This window comes from Tympanuchus pallidicinctus, unplaced genomic scaffold (assembly GCF_026119805.1).
Source record: "Tympanuchus pallidicinctus isolate F22 unplaced genomic scaffold, pur_lepc_1.0 scaffold12, whole genome shotgun sequence".
NCBI lineage: Eukaryota > Metazoa > Chordata > Aves > Galliformes > Phasianidae > Tympanuchus > Tympanuchus pallidicinctus.
In genome coordinates this window covers 12,749,664-12,771,395 of record NW_026294637.1, presented here as the reverse complement: position 1 = coordinate 12,771,395, position 21,732 = coordinate 12,749,664, and the positions used below count along the sequence as shown (strand labels likewise).

Below are 21,732 nucleotides of genomic sequence, written 5' to 3'. Positions count from 1 at the left end.
ATTGCATACAAATGTGACGTGCCTCAGTTCTGAGGCACTACAGAACACTAGGTTTGCTGTAGAACTTTCCAACTTAGTTTGCCCTCAGCAGACTTGTCAAAGTTTTACAAACTTAGTATTAAGGACCATAGCTTGTGCAATCTCTTGTGCATCTCTTGCACGGTCATCCACTCATGTGAAGGATTACCTGCTTAATTATGATTTTTAGCAGTAACGTTATGCTCTTGGGAAAATACTGCTTGATCCATATCTAGTGTGTGGACTGTGCAATATTATTTTTCTGACAAGATGTATAAGGCTGTTGTGTAATCATCTCTTACCCTGTATTTCTATCCTTGCTATAAGGTGAATGTATCTGTGTGTTTCATAGCCTTGCAGTGTACATCTGACCCTGAAGTTGAGATATTACTTGAAACTTTTTTTAGTTTAATCTATTTTAACCTGCTTAGTTTGCACGGAGTCCTCCAGATCTGTGAATGACTTGTATATGCAAGAGAACTTCATCTGAAAAAGTAGCTCTCACTGGTGCTTTTTTGCACTTTGGAGAGGACTGGAAGATTGGGTTTACTCATTAGTGTTAAACATGAGACAGTTTTTGGTTTTATTTCTGTTTTAATTTGTGTGAAAGGTATTAATTTACTCTGATAAGAACACTGTTCTTCCATCCATTCGTGGAAGTAGTTATTTAGAGGATTTGTTCTGTGAAGACACATTTGTTCAAAAGGAGTGATGCATCTGAATAGGCCTAGGTTACAGCTCCTGCCAGAGAGAAATAGGCTCATTATTGAGAACCAGGTGGTGAAATTACTTTCAAAAGCAGTTCTCTTATCCCTGTATGATGATGGCTAGGTCCTGGCATAAAAGTAGTTCTGTGTGCTTCTCCAAGAATTTAAATCTCTTAAAAACATCACAAAATCTGTCTCGTTTTGGGGGTAAGTGGGGAGGACAGAATTAATGCTTTGTCTCTATCATGTTTCCTTTACCTCCCATTTTTCTGTGATTACTAAGATTTTTGTAAAAGTGTATGATGAACAGAACAAACTGAGGTTGATTTTGGGCTAAAGAATTTTAGTTAGAAGGTGGTAGTAAAATGTTGCATATGGTTGCTCCTGTCACATCAGTTTCATTTCAAATAGTATGTTTTGCTAGAATAATAACTAACATACCTGTTATTCTGATTGCAAATTCTGACTTTTATATGTGTTTTACAGATACAAGTACTGCATCAAGCAACATTAAGAATGGAGGGCCATTTCCACGAGCTTGTCCAAAGTGCAATATTCATTTCAATCTTATGGATCCTTTAAAAAATCATATGAAGGTAAAGTAACTTGAGGATGATGAATGTTATAAACTGAAGTGGGCTTCTGGTCATGAAAAATGTTTTAGTTTGTAGATAGTCTGGCTTCTGTCTTTGATTAGATGGGGCTAAATTATTGTGAAGTCAGAGAGATAAAGAATGAGAGCCCTAAGTCTTGTTACTTTGGGCATTATTTTTTTCAATGAATTGAAGCATATATGCTGCCTCTGTGAATTCTCTCTCACAGCTGTAGCTTTTGAACATTTGGCCAGATAACAAGAGAATTTGATGAAAGTAATTGTCTGTAGTAGCAATGCAAGTTGGCCCACTAGTACTGCTAGCAGCAGCCTGTTGACCCACATCTGTGGTAGGTGATTTCTAAGGCAAAAATAATCTTGTAAATTAAACTTTTTTTCCTTTATATATCATATGGGAACTTAAGAAGTTGTCTGAGGGAAAAACATTAATTTGTAACGCATACTTAAAGTGATAAACAAAGCTTTCATGAACTATGCATCTGTTACTCTTTATGAAGCCTACTTGTCATTGTTTCCAGAAACATTGTTTCCTGGAAAATGCTTTTTTTTTTTTTTTATAATTTGGTAGAGATTAGCACAGTTCTCAGGGATCTATTCCATTTCAGAGAGAGCAGAAATGTCTTTACATACAAGAATAAGTCATGTAAAAAGCTGTATGAATTACTTTGGAACAGAATTTTTTTATGTTCTCAATTGCTGTTAACGCAAATTGTTGTAGTTTGAAGGATTTAAGATAAATTACAGCTAGTGTCCTATTTAGCTTCAAAACACAAGAAATGTACAATTCAGAAATGTTATCTTTCTCTAATCATTTTTTGTAAAGAATTGCTTTTGCACTTGGTACTTTAAATGAATGAAAGAGCCATGGATGACAGAAAACAACTTTTTTTTTTTTTAATTCCTATTTACAAGAAGCGTGCTGTCTTCAATTTCTGCACTAGAGAATGAACAGCTTACCATTACAGAAGGTAGTCATGCACAGTAAGACCTGTTTCCCAGCGGGAGATGAGCATTCTGGTTTTGCTCATAGTTACTAACTTGATAGCATGAAGTATCTCATATAGGATATGCTTTTAAAGCATTAAGCTTTGTTGTACAGCTGTTGGGTTAAGCATTCATTGTCTCCTCTTTCAGGTGAATACAAGTGACGTGTCTGCTGTGTGACCTAGAATTTCTAAATTTTTCAGTAAAACTGAAAAAAAAAACCAACTTGCAATTCTCAACAAATGTCCTCCCTAAGGAAGTAAATTGCATGAAGTCCTCAATAAACTTGTGCTTGTCAGTAAACTACTGTATGAGAATTGCTTTTCTTTCTTGTTTTTAAATTTTAGGAAGTAGACATTTTTCTAATGAGTAAGGCACCACTAGGCAACTCTGACATTCTGATTTGAACTGGAAGCTTATTTACATGAAACCATGAGAATAGTTATTCAGTGTTAAAAATACTTTGTATTGTATTACCTAAATGTTACTGAAAGATCAGTCCAGAGTTAAAAATGCGTATGTGAGCATGAGTTTGAGTCGGTGTGTCACAGAGTTGAGAAGCTTTGCATGTAGCCCTGATTAGCAGGCAGTTTCAGTTTTAAGATGCTGTTGTCGCTGATGGAGTTTGTTAAGGGAGTCTTACACCTTTTGTCTCTGTTTCTTCTATCCCTTTCTGTCTAGTATTGTTGTCCAGATCTGGTTAATGACTTTTTTCTGGGCATGGTCCAAACGGAATGTTCCACTACAACAAGCAAGGCTACTGAATATGAGAAAGGAAAGTTGATTATGTTAGTTAACGATTTCTATTATGGGAAACATGAAGGTGATACCCAACAGGTACAACAGGAGCAGAAGACTCACACAACATTTAAGTGCTTCAGCTGCCTGAAAGTTCTTAAAAATAATATAAGGTATTTGAACTCACTTCCTTAATGTTTTAATGATTTGCAGCCCATATCAGTTAATGTCATGCATTTGAAACTTGTCTATTTGGAATAGAAAGTGTTTGTTTTGTGTGTCTTGCAAACTATTAATGCTGGATTATTGGACAGAAATTGAATTAATTTTTAGTACGTGTGTTTATCTGTAGCTTTAACTTATTTACAGATTAGAGAACAAATCTTAGAGGTGTCTAATGGAAATAGTGTAGTTCTAATGAGAGCAGTGGTAGCACTTAGAGGTTGCAAAAGGCGTATTCTGCAATTTACCATCCTGATTGATGGTGTTGTCAGTAGATGTGAGTGTTGTTTCTCTTCAGGGATTCACAGTGACTAATAGTTGGTCGTTTGCTTATGTAACAACTGTTATTTTGATGGAGTAATTTTAGTTCCAAGTGCTACAAAAAGCTTCAGTAAGCTGTTTTAATAGGTAGACCAATCCATGTCATTGTTCATTTGGAAGTTAAGGTCATTCTGTTTTTTCACGTGCATTTTTTAGGGGAAGCTGAAGTAGCAGAACGTAAAACTGAAAAATGGACTATTCTTTCAAGGGCATAGTCTGCAAGTCCAACTGAACAGCCTTATGCTAACATCAAACCCATGTTTTTGAACAAAGGTTTCTTTAATTTCTGAACATTAAATTTGCTGTGAAGTATCTATATAAATGAAAGTGCCAATATTACATATTTTAGTAGAGTTTACTGTTCTCCATATGAAATATGTATTTTTGTTACTTAAGAATTTGTATTCCAAGGTAATTTCTATACTTCAAGCTATTTATTATGGTGGGCAAAATAAATACATATATTCTCTCTAATTCTAGTGGAAATTTTTTGGACCTTTGTTCTCAAAATGAAACTCTTTCAAAATAGAGTGATTTAGTCAGCAGTAGTGGGTTATGCAGCTAACCTGTTCTTGTGACAACTTACTGTTCCACAAATGACTGACCTGCCAACTTTGAGAGAAGTTCAGCTTAGACTTCTCAGCCATGATAGATCCTTCTACAGGCACATGGATGAGGAAAATACAAGGAAAATGCAGTGACTTTCAGCAGTGAGCTACCACAAGTTTCTGATAACTTTTTGGTTGTTATTTGCACAGTGGAATTTCTTGAAAACTGTCTTTCATAAGTTATCTTCAGACCTAAATACTTACAAAAAAGAAAGCTCTTGAAATACTCTTGCTTTTGTATGGAGATGTTTGTAGATAAAGCTGTGAATGTCCTATGTGAAGATACGGTCTTAGTACTTACTAGAGGTCTGAGTGGCTGGCATATCTTAAATGTTTACTCCTCAAATTTCTTCATATTCGAAAGTGCTCTCAGAACTGTTTCTAAGGTTCCTTTGCATTTTGCATGTGATACATAATGCATAATGTCTGTGTACATCTTTTTTCACCTGTTTACTCTCATTTTAAGGTTTATGAACCACATGAAACATCATTTAGAGCTTGAGAAGCAAAGCAGTGAAAGCTGGGAAAGCCACACCACCTGCCAACACTGTTACCGTCAGTTTCCCACCCCATTCCAGCTGCAGTGCCACATTGAAAGTACACACACACCTTACGAGTCTTCTAGTAAGTTGGATTATATTGCACTGAATCTTTTTGTAACCTAAAATTTTAGATATTTTTTGACTTTTGCTGGTTAGTAACTTCAGAATGGAACCGTTGTACTTCAAGGGCAATAATTTGGAGGGTTGTAAGCAAAAGTTGGACAGTCATTCAGCTTCTGTCAGAGCAGTATCTGGAAAAACTAATTTTTTTTTATTTATTTTTTTTTTTTTAAGTTGGAGGGATTCCTGTTTTTTTTTTTGGTTTTTTTTTTTTTTAATTGCAAACTTGATTTCAAGAGTTAATACTGTTGAAGGACCTCATATTCCTAAAGTTGTCAAGAGTTTCATCTGAAGAGCTGGAAGAAGATCATTAGATTGTTTCCTCTTTATGTATTTATATACAGTTCACATGTATGTATGTATTATAATTGATTGAATTATGACCCCAAACTAATTGTGTTTTTTTGCTTTTTCTAGCTATTTGTAAAATTTGTGAATTATCCTTTGAAACAGAACAGGTTCTTTTGCAACATATGAAGGACAATCATAAGCCAGGTGAAATGCCATATGTTTGCCAGGTATTTCAGAATTTGTTTTGTTTTGTATCTACATTACCTACCCCCTCTGCCCACCCCATAACGCACGCACCCCATCTGTTTTTACTTTTTATAGACTTTTAACAAGAAGCAAAATTTCTTATTTTAGGTATGCAACTACAGATCCTCAGCTTTTTCAGATGTAGAAACACATTTCAGAACAGTTCATGAAAATACGAAACATCTGCTATGTCCATTTTGCCTCAAAGTAATTAAAATTGGAGCACCGTATATGCATCATTACATGAGGCATCAGGTAAGCAGATGCTTTCTTAATTCTTGAAAAATGCTAAATATCAAGATTCTCTTCCTAAAAAAAAGTATCTGAAAAAGCATAACTGATTTGTATAGTGTTAATAGATAAAAATAGTCAATAAAATATGAAGACCTAGAGGTGCTTGTTGTGAGAAGTTTCTAAGTGAGTTGTCAGCCTGTCGTGTTTTATATGACAGGAGTTTCCTGCTGAAAAATCTCTGGACACTATGCATTACCATGTTGTCTTACCGTGACTGGTAAACTGATTCCTTCTTGGTAGCAGCACTGCTTTACGTCTGTACTGAGTGTCTTGACCTTGTGCAATATTAGGAGTTTGTCAGGTTGATTTTTACAAGTGGAATAGCCATTCTTTGAGAGAATAAGGTTAGAATTTTTTCCTGTGACGTCCTTGCTTACTCTAGACTGGCTTCCTTTTTTTCCAAGAAAAAAGGAATATACCGTTGCACTAAGTGTAGACTGCAGTTTTTGACTTGCAAAGAAAAAATGGATCACAAGACTCAGCATCACCGAACATTTAGAAAGCCTAAACAGTTGGAAGGATTGCCTCCTGGAACAAAGGTAAGTGAAGAATAATGGAGCAAATGAAAAAAAAATGTATTGGAAGAAGAAAACGTTGAAATGGAAAGAGTACTTCTTTCTTTTCCGCAGCAAAGAAATTTTTGTTGCCTCTAAAACAAAAAATTCATTTCCTCTTAAAGAAGGGCTAGCAACATTTCACAGCTTCCACTAGTTGGTCTGTGTCGTTGCCTTGTCCCATTCCATTCGTACATGTGCTGGTAGTGCAGTTAGTGATACTTTCTTGAGCTGTCTGTTAATTTGTCCCTTTCCAGTTATTATTTCTTGTGTTAGGAGAAAAGCAGGTAATGTGGATGTTGATCTGTAGTCATAATTTCTTATGTAAGACTTCCAGTATGTGGAAGGTAGTAGCAAAATGCAGGTGCAGTGCAAGATGATTTTCCGTGGGCATTATGTGCTTACAACTGGGTGTACGAAGTCTTTTTATCTTCTGCATTTCAAGGGCTGAGGAGAAGAACCCAACAGTGTGTTGTGACGTAAACTTGGTTTTACGTCACTTAATATTTAGCATTAAGTCCATGTCTTGAGAAGGAACAACTTGCCTGTATATTTCAGAACTTTCTTACAGCCTTTCAATGAATTGTGAAGATTTATTGTCTTTCACTTGAAGTGAATAAAAAAATAAACATCTTAATTAACTACTCACAGTTGATTTCCTCTAAAATACTGTCTTATATTTTGTAAGGGAAATGACTGAAGTTGTGTTGCTTGGTAGTGATTCTGGATTCTGTGATGTCACTTCAGTATTTTAGAAGATTCAGAGTATTTGTAATTAATAAAAGCTTAGCTTGCTTTGTGTTAAAGCTTTGGTGTTAGGTGACCTTGACAGAGTGTAGATAATAAAACTGAAGAGCCTGGAACAAGACTTAAAAGCTGAGCTGCTTCTAAGCTGTAAGTAGGGGCAAGAAGTGTAAGTCAGAAGCCAGAATTTCTCTTTGAAGGGTCTAGAATGAAGAGCAAAAATTGTATGAAGTACCTTTTCTAATCATGAGGCAACAGTACACAGAGGTTTAGTTTAATCCAGGAACTGATTTGTTTGGTATTTTCTGAGCTGAGCTAATTGTTCTGACCCATCTGGCTCTTATCTACAACTACTTTTTCTTGCTTGGTTATTGGTTTTAAGAGTAGGACATAGGCGGTTGCAGGTCTGAAGATAGAGTGTTTTTTTGTCATAGCTAATTATTTCCACCAAAACAAGAGCTTTTTAAGATCTAGCAGACTACTCTAGTCAACAGTAGTGCGTATTTTTCAAAGCTGTATTTACTGAGGAAGATTTCGTATGCTATGCAAGATAGTCACTTCTATCTTGAAGTGACTAAAACTTTGAGGAAAAACAGAAATGGGAACTTAAACAGCTTATATCTAAATAGAAAAACTTTTGATTTTGTACTTGTAGGTTACTATTCGAGCATCTATTGGATCTCTTCAGTCAGGATCTTCAGTTAGCACAAGCACATCGACGTTTCAGTTATCACCTAAAGCGAAGAATACGACTGCTAGGAATCATAGCAGATCTAATTCAAATAAATCGAAAGCAAGATCAAAACCAGCAACTGCACTGAAGAAGCAAAATGCATGGACCAACAGCAGCAGCAAAAAAAAAAAGGTTACAAATACAGCATTGCATAATCTAAGGTAAAATAGGAGCATTAAAATACACTGAAGTATGCTTTGTATATAAGTATTCAATCATTTGATTATTTTTCAATAACTTACGGTCCTGCAATATAGAATATTTGACAACTTAATTTTGCAGAAGATGACTCAGACTTTCCACATACTGTGATTATAACTCTGCGTTGTTTTTTTTCACAATTTTGTTGGTAATGGACTTGATGATGGAAAAACAGATGCTCTGGCAAGTTTTCTATTCTAAATTTAGATTTTTTTTTTTTCTCTGCGCAGAGCTCACAGTTGTTGAAATATTGATGCACCAGGCAGATTTATGTTGAAAAGTGACCTGAGAATGGACTTTGTTTTTTTTGCAAGCGTAATGGAGAGAAAAGCGCTTTCCTCCTTTAGTTTACAAAGTGCTATTTGAACCTGTTATTTGAAAGTTTAAAGGTCTGGTTACCACAATTTGGGGAACTATTGAAAGAGTCAATAAGATAAAAGCAAGCTGTGGGGAATGGTCTCCTTACATTTACAATTTAATAGTTTTCACAATTCTTTAATAATTCCATGGGTCTTTTATGGACTAGAATACAATGTTGTTGGTTAACGTGCAGTAGCAATTCTCTGTCAAAGAGGTTATGGGTGTCTCCCTTTCAGTAAGGTGCTAGCACTCAGAATTTAGCTGCTTGAAACGTCTAAAAATAACCAGCAAACTTAAATAAGAGCAGGATTATGATCTTCATCTGTAGCTTTTCCAAAGGATGATGGGAAATCCATATTTTCTTGTGTTCACTGTGTGAATGAAATGTTTCTTTGAAATTCTTTTCAAGTAGAGAAAGACAACAGCAGCAGCTGAAACTGGAGGGTCTCATCTGCAGTATCTTGTTTCCAGAAATGCTCAGTAACAGATGACCTTAATAAAAAAAAAAAAGTATAAGCTGTAATGACAGTAATTCAAGAAAAAAGAGACTTATGTCTACTATTATAACCCATAATAAATATTTATCTGATTTATATTTTTTTTTCCCTCCAACGTGGGCAAGCTTTTTACAGGTGTAAAGCAAAAGGTTTGGAATAGTTATGTTGTCCTGAGGTACTGATGTTAACTATGAACTTTTCCATATTATGTTAGGTGTCGTTTGGGAGCTCACAAATGCATTGAATGTTACTCAGAGATTAAAGATTTTGCAAGTCATTTTCCTGCGTATGTCCATTGTAGCTTATGCAGATACAATACTAGCTGTAGCAAAGCCTATGTGAATCACATGATGAGGTAAGAATTCTGTACAATTTTTTTTGAATTATCACATACTTCTAAAGTTCATATAAGTTGTATGAAGTGTGTATTAACACGTTGTGACCTGGGTCTGATAGGGACACATATATGTTGGATTTTCACTTCTAATGAGGACCTAAACCCAGTATTCTTCTTGTACCTTAAAAAGCTAGGAGTTCAGACAGCTTTCTGTCTTACCTTCACAATTTCAGTGGGATCTTTCATTGTCATTTCAGCCAGACTTAACAAATAATGGTTAATTGTTGCATATTCTCTGAGTTTCAGATTTAAGATCTCATCTGTTTTGCACAAGTGCTGAATATATAAACCCACTGCTATCGCTAATGAAATCCATGCTCAGAATGCCGTGTAAAGAATGTCTCAAATAGCATAATCAAATGGATACCACTTTCATCATCTGTGAAAATAGCAACATCTGATCTTGTCTGAGGTTTGTTGCTGTAAGATAGTTTAGGATATTCGTGATGACAGATGTAAAAAAGACTTCTAAGAAAACAACATGCAAGTTTTCAGAGCAGTGGGAGTATCACACACAATGAGTGGACGTAGATCTCTTGGCACTGAGGTTAAAAAATATTTTTGAAAACCTACTTGTTAATCCTGTGCCTTTGAAAGGTCAAATGTGTTGTGGCAGAAAGAAAAAAAAAACAAAACAACAATGCAATTGTCTTTTTAAAGATTTATGTTTAAAATGCCTTGATGTTTTTGAAGTTGAGTATACTTAAAAGTGTGACTCATGCACTTTTTTGTATATCTGTTGTGCACTGTCCTAGTCACATTAATGTCAATGTTCTTGTATGAAATAGCTTACAGAGTTCCATGCAGATAACCTGTGGGTTAACACAGGTTGCATGCTTAACAAATAATAAAAATTAATCTAACTAATTGTAATCATACGAGAAAAAAGGCAGAACAGAAGAAGGGCATCTACTGTAAACTATTCCTGGTGTTGTCCATACTCTGGCTGTTGTCCAGTTCAACCATGCAGCAAAACAACTAGTCTTTTGTCCTTTATCTCCTCAGTGCTCTGTCTTGACTGTCACACTACTTAGACCTCTTGCAGCTATCACCACCTAAGGAACAAGAAGTGGTGTGGAAGAAGGCTGTATGTTTTTGCTGTAGCAACATCTGTATTTGGTTGCTTGCTTTTTCTTTAATACTGGGAATATATTATGTTGGCACGTGCTTAACCTGCATGTGTGATAACTTGAAGTCAGTTTTTAGTGTCTCTTGAGGAACTTTATGTTGAGTAAAACTTCTTCACCCTGTAGCTTTCACTGTGTAACTTAAGCACGGTGCTTCAAGACCTGAATTGCTGATGGAAGCAAACTATGTTCGTGCAATACTGTGCCAAAAAAAATTGAAGTCTTGCCCCTCCCAAGCTCCTTACTAGTGAGCTCGAAAGTAGAAATGCTTGGTGTTCCTGAGGTTGTTTGTTTCTTCTGCTCTTCAGCACAGCGATGTGGAGTTTTCTTTTACCAGTGTTTTGAATTGGAGATGAGATTCACAAGCATGTACAATTCCATCAAATCAGTTTTTTAGAATAATGCAGGTCAGTAGTTGAACACTGTGTTTTCTTGCCTTGTCAAAAGCAAATTTCAGTACCGTGTGTAGTATGTAGGGAATATATGGAGTAATATACTTAAGAGAGACAGATTAAATTATGGTGGTTTGCTTTTTGTTTTTTAGTTTTCACAGTGCTCGTCCAAGTAAAAGATTTTGGATATACAAGAAGCATTCAGAAGAGCTACGGTAATTCTGCTTTTATTCAGTTGTAGATCATCCTCTTTTGCTTTATGTTAGTGACTTGATTGTTTAAAATAAATTAGAGCCTCTTGAATTTCTAGGCTTCCACAAACAGCAGAGAGGTGAAAATGTTATGACTTCTACTAACAGTGTTCTCTTTTGTGACAGACTTTTATTGTTCACTTTTGTTGACTTTTCTTATGGCTTTTTTAAAAAATGTTTCCATAGCTTGCTTTTCCAATTATTCATGATGTGCAAGGTCTGAAAGAGGGAGGTGGAAAAAACCAAGAAACTCAAATTCTGTCTGTAGTACTACAGTATTTTTTTTAAAGTACTTTGTGTCTCCGTCTCAGCATGGAGGTATCCTAGACAGTGACTGGAATTTCCACATGCAGTGCTTCTGTGAGTCACTTCATATAAAACTGCGAAAGCAGGGTTGTTTTTTTCTCTCTAGTCTGTCCAGTAGCTGCAGGTTAAAGCTGTTTTCACAGCCATATTGTGTTTACACATACTTTTTACTTTCTCTCCTCTAGAGGTGTGACTGTAGTATGTCTTAACTGTGATTTTCTGACTGATGGTTCTGGCTTAGATAGGATGGCCACACATCTGAGCGAAAGCCATGCTCATGCTTGTCAAGTTATTATAGAGAATGGTGAGTATGTGTAGTTGTTTTCTTATATAGTACACGTACAAGTACTCACATGAGGGTGCCTGTCCCTTATGGTAGTCTTTTTTTCAATTACATTCTAATTTCTGTGCGTAGATTTGAAAGTGAGTACTTGTGTATTTCCACATTTTTTTTTAAAGTATTTTTAACTTGATCCTTTATTCTTATTTTCAGTTTCTGTAGATTTACCAACTGCTGAACAAGTATCTGAGTAAGTTTTGTTTTACCACTCAGTATTTCTTCTTTTCCTTTGAATTCAGCGACAGATGGTCAAGAATTGTACTTTGAACTTGGATTTCTTCCAAATTCATTAGAACCAAAAATGTATGGAATGTACACTTAATGTGTTTTTACTCTTGACTATGTCCAGAATTGCAAGAAGGGAGGTAAATTGCCTAGGTCATAAAACAACCAGTTCTTGCAGTATTAAAATTTCTTGGTCCTAACTGCTAAGCCTAGGCCTAGAGCTACAGTTATTTCAAGTTGGTTTTAATATTAGCAATATTAAATGAGTGTTTAATGTTCTTTACACAATGTTGATATAAATACAAAAAGAAAGTAAAAAATTTTACTGGCCATAGAATACATTATTTAGAAATTGTTTTCTAAGTAATGTCATTTATTTGACAAAAGGTATACTAATTAATGTCTAATTTTTTAAATGCAAAGAAAAAGTTGAAAAGAAAACAATATGGAAATTTTGGCTTTTGGTTTAAAGATTTGAAAAAGATCCTGCAATATTGCAGAGGCCACGTTTATGGATTTTTTTTTTTTTAAATTATTAGAAGACTCAAATATGCTAAACCTTTCCCCATTTGTGCAAGAGCAGTATCTGAGACTTTACAATGTAGTTTGTGAACCTACTTATGCCTTAACTGAAGATTGTGAGGTATGCCGGTAGAAATAAACATTTGAGTTCTCTCATTTGAACCTCATTTGATGGCAGGAGTGAAGATGTCAATTATACTGCAAAGAAGGAAGTTTTCAGAAGGCAGAAGAACATAGTTTAACCCAGATTTGACAGCAGGGTGTCACTGAATCCATATAACCTGTAGTAGGATTCTAAAAGAGACTGGAGATTCTCATGCATGATGAGGACTTCAGCAGAGAGAGAGCAGTCTTCGCTGGGCGTTGAAAGTATTCCCAATAGGTTATTTCTGATATAGTGAAAGGTGTCATGTTCATGCCAGGTAGGTTAGATGACCTTAAAAGGTCTTTTCCAACCCAAGTGTTCTATGATTTCATTACTTTCTATTAGTATTTATTACTTATATTGTTATATACTTGTCTATATAGTTGTTTTGTAACTTTAATTTTCTAATTAAGTGGCCAGTAAGAAAACATGCTGGAATAATATCTCCACTGATCCAAACATGGAAATATATTTATTTGGTTACAAGTAATAATAGCACAAAAAGTGTGCTGTGAACTTCAAACCTCTAATAGTAACTGCTTAGCATTTGATCTAGTTGAATGGAACTTGTGAGTTGATAAGATGAATAACAGACATTCTTAAGAAGAATAGAAATTATTTTGAAAGGAGCAGATGGGAAAGAAGTTAATTTGGAAAACCATTCCAAAAAAATATTTATGAATGAAATTTCTCTTCCTAGAGAACTGAATATTAAGATCTGACAAAATACTAGGAAAAGTCACTTAGAGTGAGCTGGGTATTCCCTTCATTAATCCAAGGTGGCTTGTGTTCTGTTTGGATTTCAGTGAAACTCAAACAATGGAAAAATAAATGTTGAGCTGTGATACAACTTTAGTAGCTGGATGTATGTGTTTGGAATTCATATCTGCTGGACTATATGTGAGGAAAGGTTACAGGTGTGTGGTGGGTACAGACGTATATTTGTGGCAGGCTGTTTTCAGTACTGCAGAAGTATCTTGTTATCTTGAAAATATTGCACAGATGTCATACAAAAATATTTTAAGAATGTTAGATATGCTAAATATCTATTATGCACAAACAGATGGGTAAGCACTGAAGGAGTAGATTTGAACTACAGTGAAGAATATGTATTCAGGTGTGTTTCTACAAGCTGTTAGTGTCTTACATTAGGATAGATGGGTAGAGCCATTATTTCTGAGAGCCCTGATTTTGCTGTTAGGTTACTTACTGGTTCCACGTGAGGTGGTACGAGCTGTTATTTAAAAAAGAAGAAAAGAAAAAAAATGACATTGATAGACCTGGTTAATCTCCTGAATCTTGTCCTTTTCCATGTAATATTTTGCTGATAGTTGGGACAAGAATTTAATTGCTGAGTCTAATAGTGTAAGTTCATCTATGTAGCAGACCTTGTATTCATTATTTGCAGTACAGAGTACACACAAATATTTATCCTCATCATGCTGTGTGTTTAGTTTTGCAAGAAGAGGTACCTGTAGACAGTGCTCACAACTTTCAGTGTGTGGTTTCTCTGTGATATATGAATGTATCTTCTCATTCTTTGGCCTGTAATTTGGTGAAGTGTGTGCTGCTTATGGATTTCTGCAACATTGGCCACAGTGACCCACAATTAGACTCTTGGATGGTTTTGGATCTTCTCTTGCACCTTTCAGACCTTGGTATCTTCTGTGGTCTATAAGAACGACTGCATGTGGTATAAAACATCTTTATTGCTAATGACCAGACATGTTCTACAAGCTCTGTTCAGTATTGATGAGACTTGTGTTAGGACCAAGATTCTGTCATTAGTAGTACAGATAATCTAGGTGATATTCGAGCAGGATTTTCCTTTGAAATTGCTCCTTTACAAAGGTTGCCTTGTTTTATTGTTTGGTGATCCACCTTGTGCTGAGGGAATGAGCCTTGTTAACTATTCCACTACTCTTCTAATGCTCTGCTCTCTGCTTTGCGCAACATTAACATATTTTTAAATGAACTGACAGTAGACATTTTTGTTGCAGGGGAGTTGAAAGTGAGCAGGTATCCTATGCTGCTTTGGCTCACTGATACATCATTGTGGAGCAGCAAATTGAACCCAGTCGAGCTTGGGATTATTTTGGTATGTAAGTGAACAAGCATCTGACCAGACCTTTTCTTATTTCTTCATGCATTGAAGCTGTGGGGTATTCTCTTTTTACATCTTTCAGGCAGCAGGTCTGGTCTTTTCTCCATTACTGTAGTCTGACAAAGGCTCTTCTGTGTTTTTGTTCTCTGCTTTGCAGCATTAATTTACAGCTTTTGGGGGCTATAAAAATCCATGGAAAAGAGACGTATCAGTAGTTTCGTTTATGTGATGTAGTGTTTCTTTGCTGCTCATTGTCCCCTCGAGTCTGTCAGTATCATTCAGAGTTAGAGTAGCGTATAAATGAGGGCATATACTTAATAGCACCAAAGCCCCTTTTGTTCTGAACTTGATCTTGGCTTTTGAAAGTCGAGGGATTTGTCATTCTCTTTGGGTATTCACTAAAACGTACAAGTCTTTATCAGTTTAATAATAAAGTTCCGTTTTTATCTAGCAATGTCTTTACAGCATATAGTGGTAAATATGCTTTGGAAGACTCGCATCACATGTAACTACGTAAACTGAATCTTGGCCAAAGGAATTTGTTAGCTGTACCTTAATGGCTAAGCTTCTCTTGGCTCCTAAATACTGTAGGAGGAAAGCATGTGATGGAAACAGATGCATTTGCTGAGCCTTGATTCTGAGAGTGCAGCAGCCTCAGTTCATTCATACCTTGTTCTTTTGCTATCATCTCTCATCTTCCAAGATGCTCTCTCAAGCTGCTAAGACATCTGCCGATTTTGGTATCACTGCTTCTGATTTCATCTGTAGTTCTAGATAATCTGTGGCAAGTTCATCCATCAAGGAGATGTCTAAGTATATGATGAGTTTTCGTTTTGTCATGATGACATCTAGTGTTCCTCCAGACTCAACCTCCTGCTTACAGTGGATATATTTCTTGGTTGAACGTCGCATTTATCAGCTTCCAAGTAACTTAATAGATAATCTTACTCTGTGGTCAGTTGTTACCTCTTCCTGATTAAAGAGATCTGATGAACAATCTGACAAACACAAACTATTCTTGATTTGCAACTCTTGCTTTATCTGCATAACCAAATTCTCCAAAGTTAATCTGTTTTGGCTGATATTTTTGTCTATTCCCTTTTAATGTAGAAACAGAAACAATTTTAACTGAGCTTTCGCAGCCACTGTGTTATTGCTAGTAACAGTGAAGATCATGTCATCCATTGTCTTTAATGCATATTTTTGAATGAGCTCTACTCAGTACTCTTAAGTCTTGTTCTTTTTGCTCCTTTTTATTCTGACAAAGTGTGTTCTGTCTTGTATGCTGTTCAATTTCAGTCATCATCAGCTATGTACTAAAGTTTTTCTTACAGGACTTGCTTCTGTTTTGGCACAGTATTCAGTAAGTGGGATCGCTTTTTCATTATGAACATGCTTTTGTAATTCAGAGGAAGCTGAATCTGAGATATTTCACTTGCATTCAGGTTTGTCAGCAACCAAAATCAGAGTATGATTGCAGATTTTTATGGCTTTGAAAATTCTTCTCTAAGAATTTACTGCAAACTATACTGGATCGATGCTTTGCTTTGAAGTTAGATGATTTGGAAGGTTATCATTTGGTTCTTTTACAGTTTTGCTCTGGAAATTAATTTTAAAAATGCCTAGTTAAAACACTTGAGTTACCTACAGATTTCTAGTCTTGTGTAAACAAGGGTAGCAAAACAGTTTATGTAGAAACAAGGTGTATCGTGGCATCCTATTTCCATTTACATGAAGTTTGGAGAAGTTACTTAAGTGAAAAACTTGCACTATAAAAACAGTACTAAATCATGTAGATAAACCTGCATGACTCATGCTTTACTATCCCTGATAGTCCTGATTGCTACCAGCTTGCATGAATAATGCAGCATATTGGACTATGTCTGCAAAGACAAAGCGTGAGGGTCTGACAAGAAAGTGAAAGTTTGTTTTAGGCTTTAAGGGAAGTGAAAATATTTGTGACTCCTCAACTTTGTATGTAATTACACTTATTTGTTCATAATTATAGTAAGCTAATTTGTAGCTGTATCCATTGCTAACCTATCTTACAAGTGAGAAACTGGAGACTGTATCAAGAAAGATGAATGTTACCATCTTTCCTTTTTCATTCATTCATTACCAGCGTTAAATGCGTTAGCATGGAAGTACCTTTTTCTTCTGACTATTCATTCACCTGTACCACACCATAGTAACATTTCTTCAAAGTGAATTTTTTTGCATGGAGTGGTAAGGGAAAATTGAGCTTTACTGAATCCCTTGCCCTGTTTAAAAATATTTAAAGTATTTTCTACTTAGAAGTCTATGGGTTTTGTTTTTAGCTATTTAAATATACCCCAAAACAACAAAAACCAAGATGAAGGCTCTTCTGTTCTTTGGTTGCAAACAACTTGTTCATAGTTCTTGGATATGGTTGAGCTGAGTAGCTGGAAGGTACCTTAAGCCTGTCAGTTCCGGCTTAAGATGTTAGCTGGAGCTAATTGTCCTAGAAGAGGTTATTTCTGGTTAGGAATGGCCAAAAATGGATGTTTGGTGAAAGATTCCAGCTGTTTTCAGTACTGCTTAACCTAAATATGGTATGGGAGCGACTGTGTGGCTTTAGGGGTGACCTGGCAGATCCTTGGGAAGAGTTATTCATGATTTAAGCTGTGTGTATACACAAATGTATATACATTCCTTAATGTGAAGGCAAGCAAAGCTGTGACTGCATGAATTTCAGAAATAAGTCATCTGTGTTTGGACATCTAAATGTTTGCTTCTTTTGTTGACTCCAGATCTGTGTTCCATTAGCCCAACATGACTCGTTGTGTAGCAGATGAAGTTTCAGATCAACCTGAATTCCAATTTAAAGTATCTAAAGGAATGCTCTTAATAAGCCAACTTTTATTCTGTAATCAAAGCCTGAGTCTCTTTGTTTTTGTGTCCAGTACTTCCTATTAAGTATGTCAGTCTGAAAATTTTTCTTCAGCTGTTACATTTTGTCTGAATTTTTATTTGATGGAAGACTGGCAATTAGGGATTGCTTTTCACTGTTCTTAACTGGAAATTTATGTACAGTAAAGAATCTTTTGGGAGCTGTAGAAAGATTGCAAAATTGTGGACCAACGGACTGTATTTACTAAAGAAGATCACAATTTTTGTGTTGTTTTCTTAAGATGATGTGCAGAAGTACTGTAGATCCAGTTACATAAGAAAGTAATTTGCCTGAGTTGCTTTTTGAACATGTGAGTTGGAACTCTTTGGAAATTGAACTACTGGATCCAAAGATTTAAGGTTTCTTAGCATGAAAGTCAGGAACGTAACATCATAGAGTGACTGTCTTCTCTGGTTTTTGCTAATTATGAATTAGGGCTGCGTTCAGAAACCTATTCTGAAATAGAAACAAGGTTGAGAATATGTATCAGTAATCCAAGTTGAACTGTATTAACCAAGAGGTGGTTATAACAAAACCTTATCTTGTTTGCTTTCAAAACACTATAATCTATCCTGTATGTTTTTAAGATATTTAAAACAATAAACAGGTATTGGATTCAGATCATAGCTGGTGAATTTTTATGACAAAGCTTAGGTTTATTAATTCAACAACAACGTTTTATCCTTCAGTGTCTGGTTTGTCTAGGTTGTTTTGCCCTTTCCAGAGTAATTACTGATTGGTTTTGGGCAAATGCGATTTCGAATGGATTTGTTTAAACTCTTGTATAGAAATGATTAAAACAGTGAAGTTAACCTAAATATCTTGTGCTGCATTATCTTCTACTGATATTGCTACTCATGATTAAACGCTTCAAAGTATTTTAAATCCCTAACCCCAAAAAAGTGTTATCATTTGATTTACCCTGACACTTTTTCTTCCTGTTACCTAGGTGAGCATTGCAACAGTGGTGAAATACCAGTTATAAAAAATACGTATATATTTTCCTAGTTACCTCTGCCATGGTTTGTTCCAAATTAAGGTGTAAAAATAAAAAATAAATAGTCGTTTACCTGCTAGAACATTAATGTTACTAGAAGGTGTACATGGTGTGCTGGAAGGGTGGGCTAAAGTTCTTAAAAATAAAAATTCTTGAAAGGGCCTGCTTTTAGCACCATTTTAAGAATTAATTTAGGAAAACAGATGTGGGTGCATACCAACCTAGTATTAGTGTACTTTTTCATAAAATTTAATTTGATGAAGCTGTTTCTTTTGTCAAGTGTGTTGTACTCTGCAGACAGCCATTAAGGCTCAGTAAGATCATGAATCATTTAATTTATGATTAATAACATAATTCAAGTAATAACAGACAGCGCCATACTCCAGCAGAATTAATTTGCTTTTAATGCAGCATCAACAAAGAAGATACAGATGTAAGCAATTTTAAGGTATTTGTGCAGGTTTTTTATAGGACATTTTTGAAAGCTTAGCTTTTATATTAGAACAAGGGTTGTTAGCCTGGTTAAGATAGTTCTTGCTATCTCTACAATAGCATTTTCTTTTCCAAATACAGAAAATCAATGTTAGTGATATTGTGATAAGCTGTTTAATTAATGTGATTTGAAAAGTCAATAGATCTTAATAATTTATAACTCATCTAATGCACTGACTGTGTTTTGAAGAAAGTATCTCCTCCAAGCTGTAGTTGGAGGTCAGCTGCAGTGTTTTACAGTTGCCCTCAAGTAAACCACAACTTTGTCCCGAGGAATTGGGTGGGTGATGGTAGATATTTAAAATAAATATACGCTGTTGACCAGAGTATAGTTTTATGATCTCAGCAGATTTGTAATTTCAGGTCTTAAATACTTGAATCGTTATTTAAAAGGCCTTTATGGTAAGGGAACTATTCTTCTTGTAGTGCTAGAAGTACCAGTAGCAGTCTGAAGACTGATTGCTGTTTTTCATGAGATTAAATTGCTGGAACAGGTTACGCAGAAGCAATTTATATCACAGTTTCTGTACAACCAGTAACGTATTGTAGAATCCTTAAATGTTCTCTTAGAACCCTGAAGTACATTTAAGCTCAAAATTAAGTATAGACTTTGAAAATTGATTTCAAATTACCAAGTTACTTTCTTAGTTGCTGTAAATATCTTCATCTTTTGTCTCTGTTTTACTATACAGTATTGAAAATATTGAATCCTAATTCATTGTCCACTAGGTTAAAGACTGAAATCTCCATTAGAGTGAAAGAAGCTAAGTTGGAGGTAACGTCTTTTCTTCTCTCCACAAAATATAAAAAATATCTCTGAACTTCATAAATAATCTGAAGACATGATAGAGTTCTACTTTAAATATACATATCCTACTGTTTCAGTAGTTCAGAAGATACGCATAGTGCTAGGAAACAGCTTTCTGTGTTTTACTACTGCAGTGGTGGGACACTTCTATTAGGTCAGCCACGGAAACATTCCCAGTTTGTAGTCAGTCTGGCTGGTTGATTTGTAGGTCAGAAGCCAAGGAAGGAATGGTTTGGTTGTCTTACATATGTATCTTCATCTTCAGGGAACCTCAAAATTGACTTCAGATACAACCTGAGATTTGGCTATGGACTGATTTCAAACTCTTCTTTACTTATTTTACTTGTGTTGTTTTTAAAGAGGAAAATCTTTGGAAATGCCTCATGAGGACTGAATGGCTTTCTTGCTAAGCATATGTGCTATTTATGTAGCAATCTGACAGGCCTGTCTGTCTTCATTCAATTGTGTTAAAGGTGAAAGGATTATGAAGCATAAACAGCAGAATCTTTTCTGTCCATAAATCCTATTACCACTTTAGGCATATTTGTTTTTTTGTTTCTTTTCCTTTTTTCATGCTTTTCCTTTTTTCATGCTTTAGAATGTTTAGAATGCATTTCCTACAGTTTCAGTGGGGGGCCAGCTGTGTAAGAATTAGAAAAGACCTGGAATTTCTATATTTTGCTTCACAAAATGTTGTTTCATAATTTTGATTTTCATTTAAAATACAACAAAAAGAAAAGAACAAAACCAGAGCCCTTATGACTGGAGAAGGTGGAGAATACAGACAAAATAGCAATGTTGGTTTTAGCTCTCAGTTGTTACTTGGAGTATAAGCAAGACTTGTCAGAACTGTGAGTTGCTTTTCACTGTGGTTTCGGCCACATCGAAGCTCTGGTTACTGGGTGCTGAACAATGAAAAATTAAAATGGTCGAATTCAATTGTTTAAAAACATAGCATATGAGATCTAGAGAGAGAAGACAAGAAATCTTCCATTCCATATAGTTCCTCTGTTGAGTGGGGAAGGCTCAATGAGACCTGAGGAACATGATGGGTAGAAAAGAAGGTTCTGTAGTAGAGCAGTGTAGAATGTGGAGGTGGAGACATGAATTTGGAACAGTTTCTTGTCATAGATTTTATGTCTATGGGAATAGTAGAACAGAAATACAGCAAAGTGTGATAGAAATATAGCAGGGGCTCTTTTAGAAGATAGCATAAGCTTAGCCTGACCATACACCTTCAGGATATTTGCTGCATGATTTGGTCTCACTGAAGCAAAATATACCACCTCTGTGGAGACAAATATTAACAATATATAATACTGTTGATGCGGGTTTAAAATATCTTAAGAGTTTGTAATACAAGTGGTTGAGGTGCTTATACTTCTGTGTAAAAACTTCTTTTATTGTAAAACCAGAATTTACTTATTTGGACAAAAACTAGGTTTCTTAATTTTTTTTTAAGCACGTATAGTTTTCTTAATAAGAGTAAGATAATGTATGGACGAAATGCCCTGTGATGTATGAGACGCTTTTAGAAGACTGCTTTGACAATTTTTCCACTGGCAATTAAAAAAAATAATAATTACTTTTTCTACTCTTCTTTAAAAAGAAAAATAAAAAAAATCTGATCATGTTGTTCAGAGTTCAAAAATTACTTCATTGGGTGGATGGATTACAATAGACTCAGGCTTGTCCTATGATGAGCTTTCTGCTAAGAATCTTCTTTATAATTAACTTAAAGACATCTGTAGGGCTAAAACACTAATGCTTTAGTGTGCTAACCTCAGTTTTCTCTTTCTTGTTTTTCTGTTGGTGTTTTAGCAAAACAGATTTGTCAAATTAGTTGTTCTGGGTTTTTTGTTTGCTTTTAGCTTCCAAATAAAATGCTGTCAGGACATAGTTCATGGGATCCTGTTCAGTAA

General features: G+C 35.3%; 1 protein-coding gene across 10 annotated transcripts in view; it reads left to right on the top strand.

Annotated features, from left to right (window-relative positions):
* Positions 1 to 21,732, top strand: part of ZNF280D (zinc finger protein 280D) — a 56,291-nt gene that overhangs the window by 15,804 nt on the left and 18,755 nt on the right. For 4 of the 10 annotated variants that reach the window (XM_052672692.1, XM_052672684.1, XM_052672685.1 and 1 more), the window contains 11 exons: positions 1,212 to 1,321; positions 3,004 to 3,233; positions 4,678 to 4,835; positions 5,291 to 5,391; positions 5,519 to 5,665; positions 6,109 to 6,243; positions 7,658 to 7,896; positions 9,008 to 9,148; positions 10,862 to 10,924; positions 11,452 to 11,570; positions 11,760 to 11,796. In XM_052672692.1, coding sequence (XP_052528652.1) covers positions 1,212 to 1,321; positions 3,004 to 3,233; positions 4,678 to 4,835; positions 5,291 to 5,391; positions 5,519 to 5,665; positions 6,109 to 6,243; positions 7,658 to 7,896; positions 9,008 to 9,148; positions 10,862 to 10,924; positions 11,452 to 11,570; positions 11,760 to 11,796 — 1,480 coding nt within the window. Of the gene's footprint in view, positions 1 to 1,211; positions 1,322 to 3,003; positions 3,234 to 4,677; positions 4,836 to 5,290; positions 5,392 to 5,518; positions 5,666 to 6,108; positions 6,244 to 7,657; positions 7,897 to 9,007; positions 9,149 to 10,861; positions 10,925 to 11,451; positions 11,571 to 11,759; positions 11,797 to 14,498; positions 14,597 to 19,731; positions 19,778 to 21,732 lie in introns of all 10 variants that reach the window. The other 6 variants (XR_008203948.1, XR_008203947.1, XM_052672689.1 and 3 more) reach the window with 4 other exon arrangements.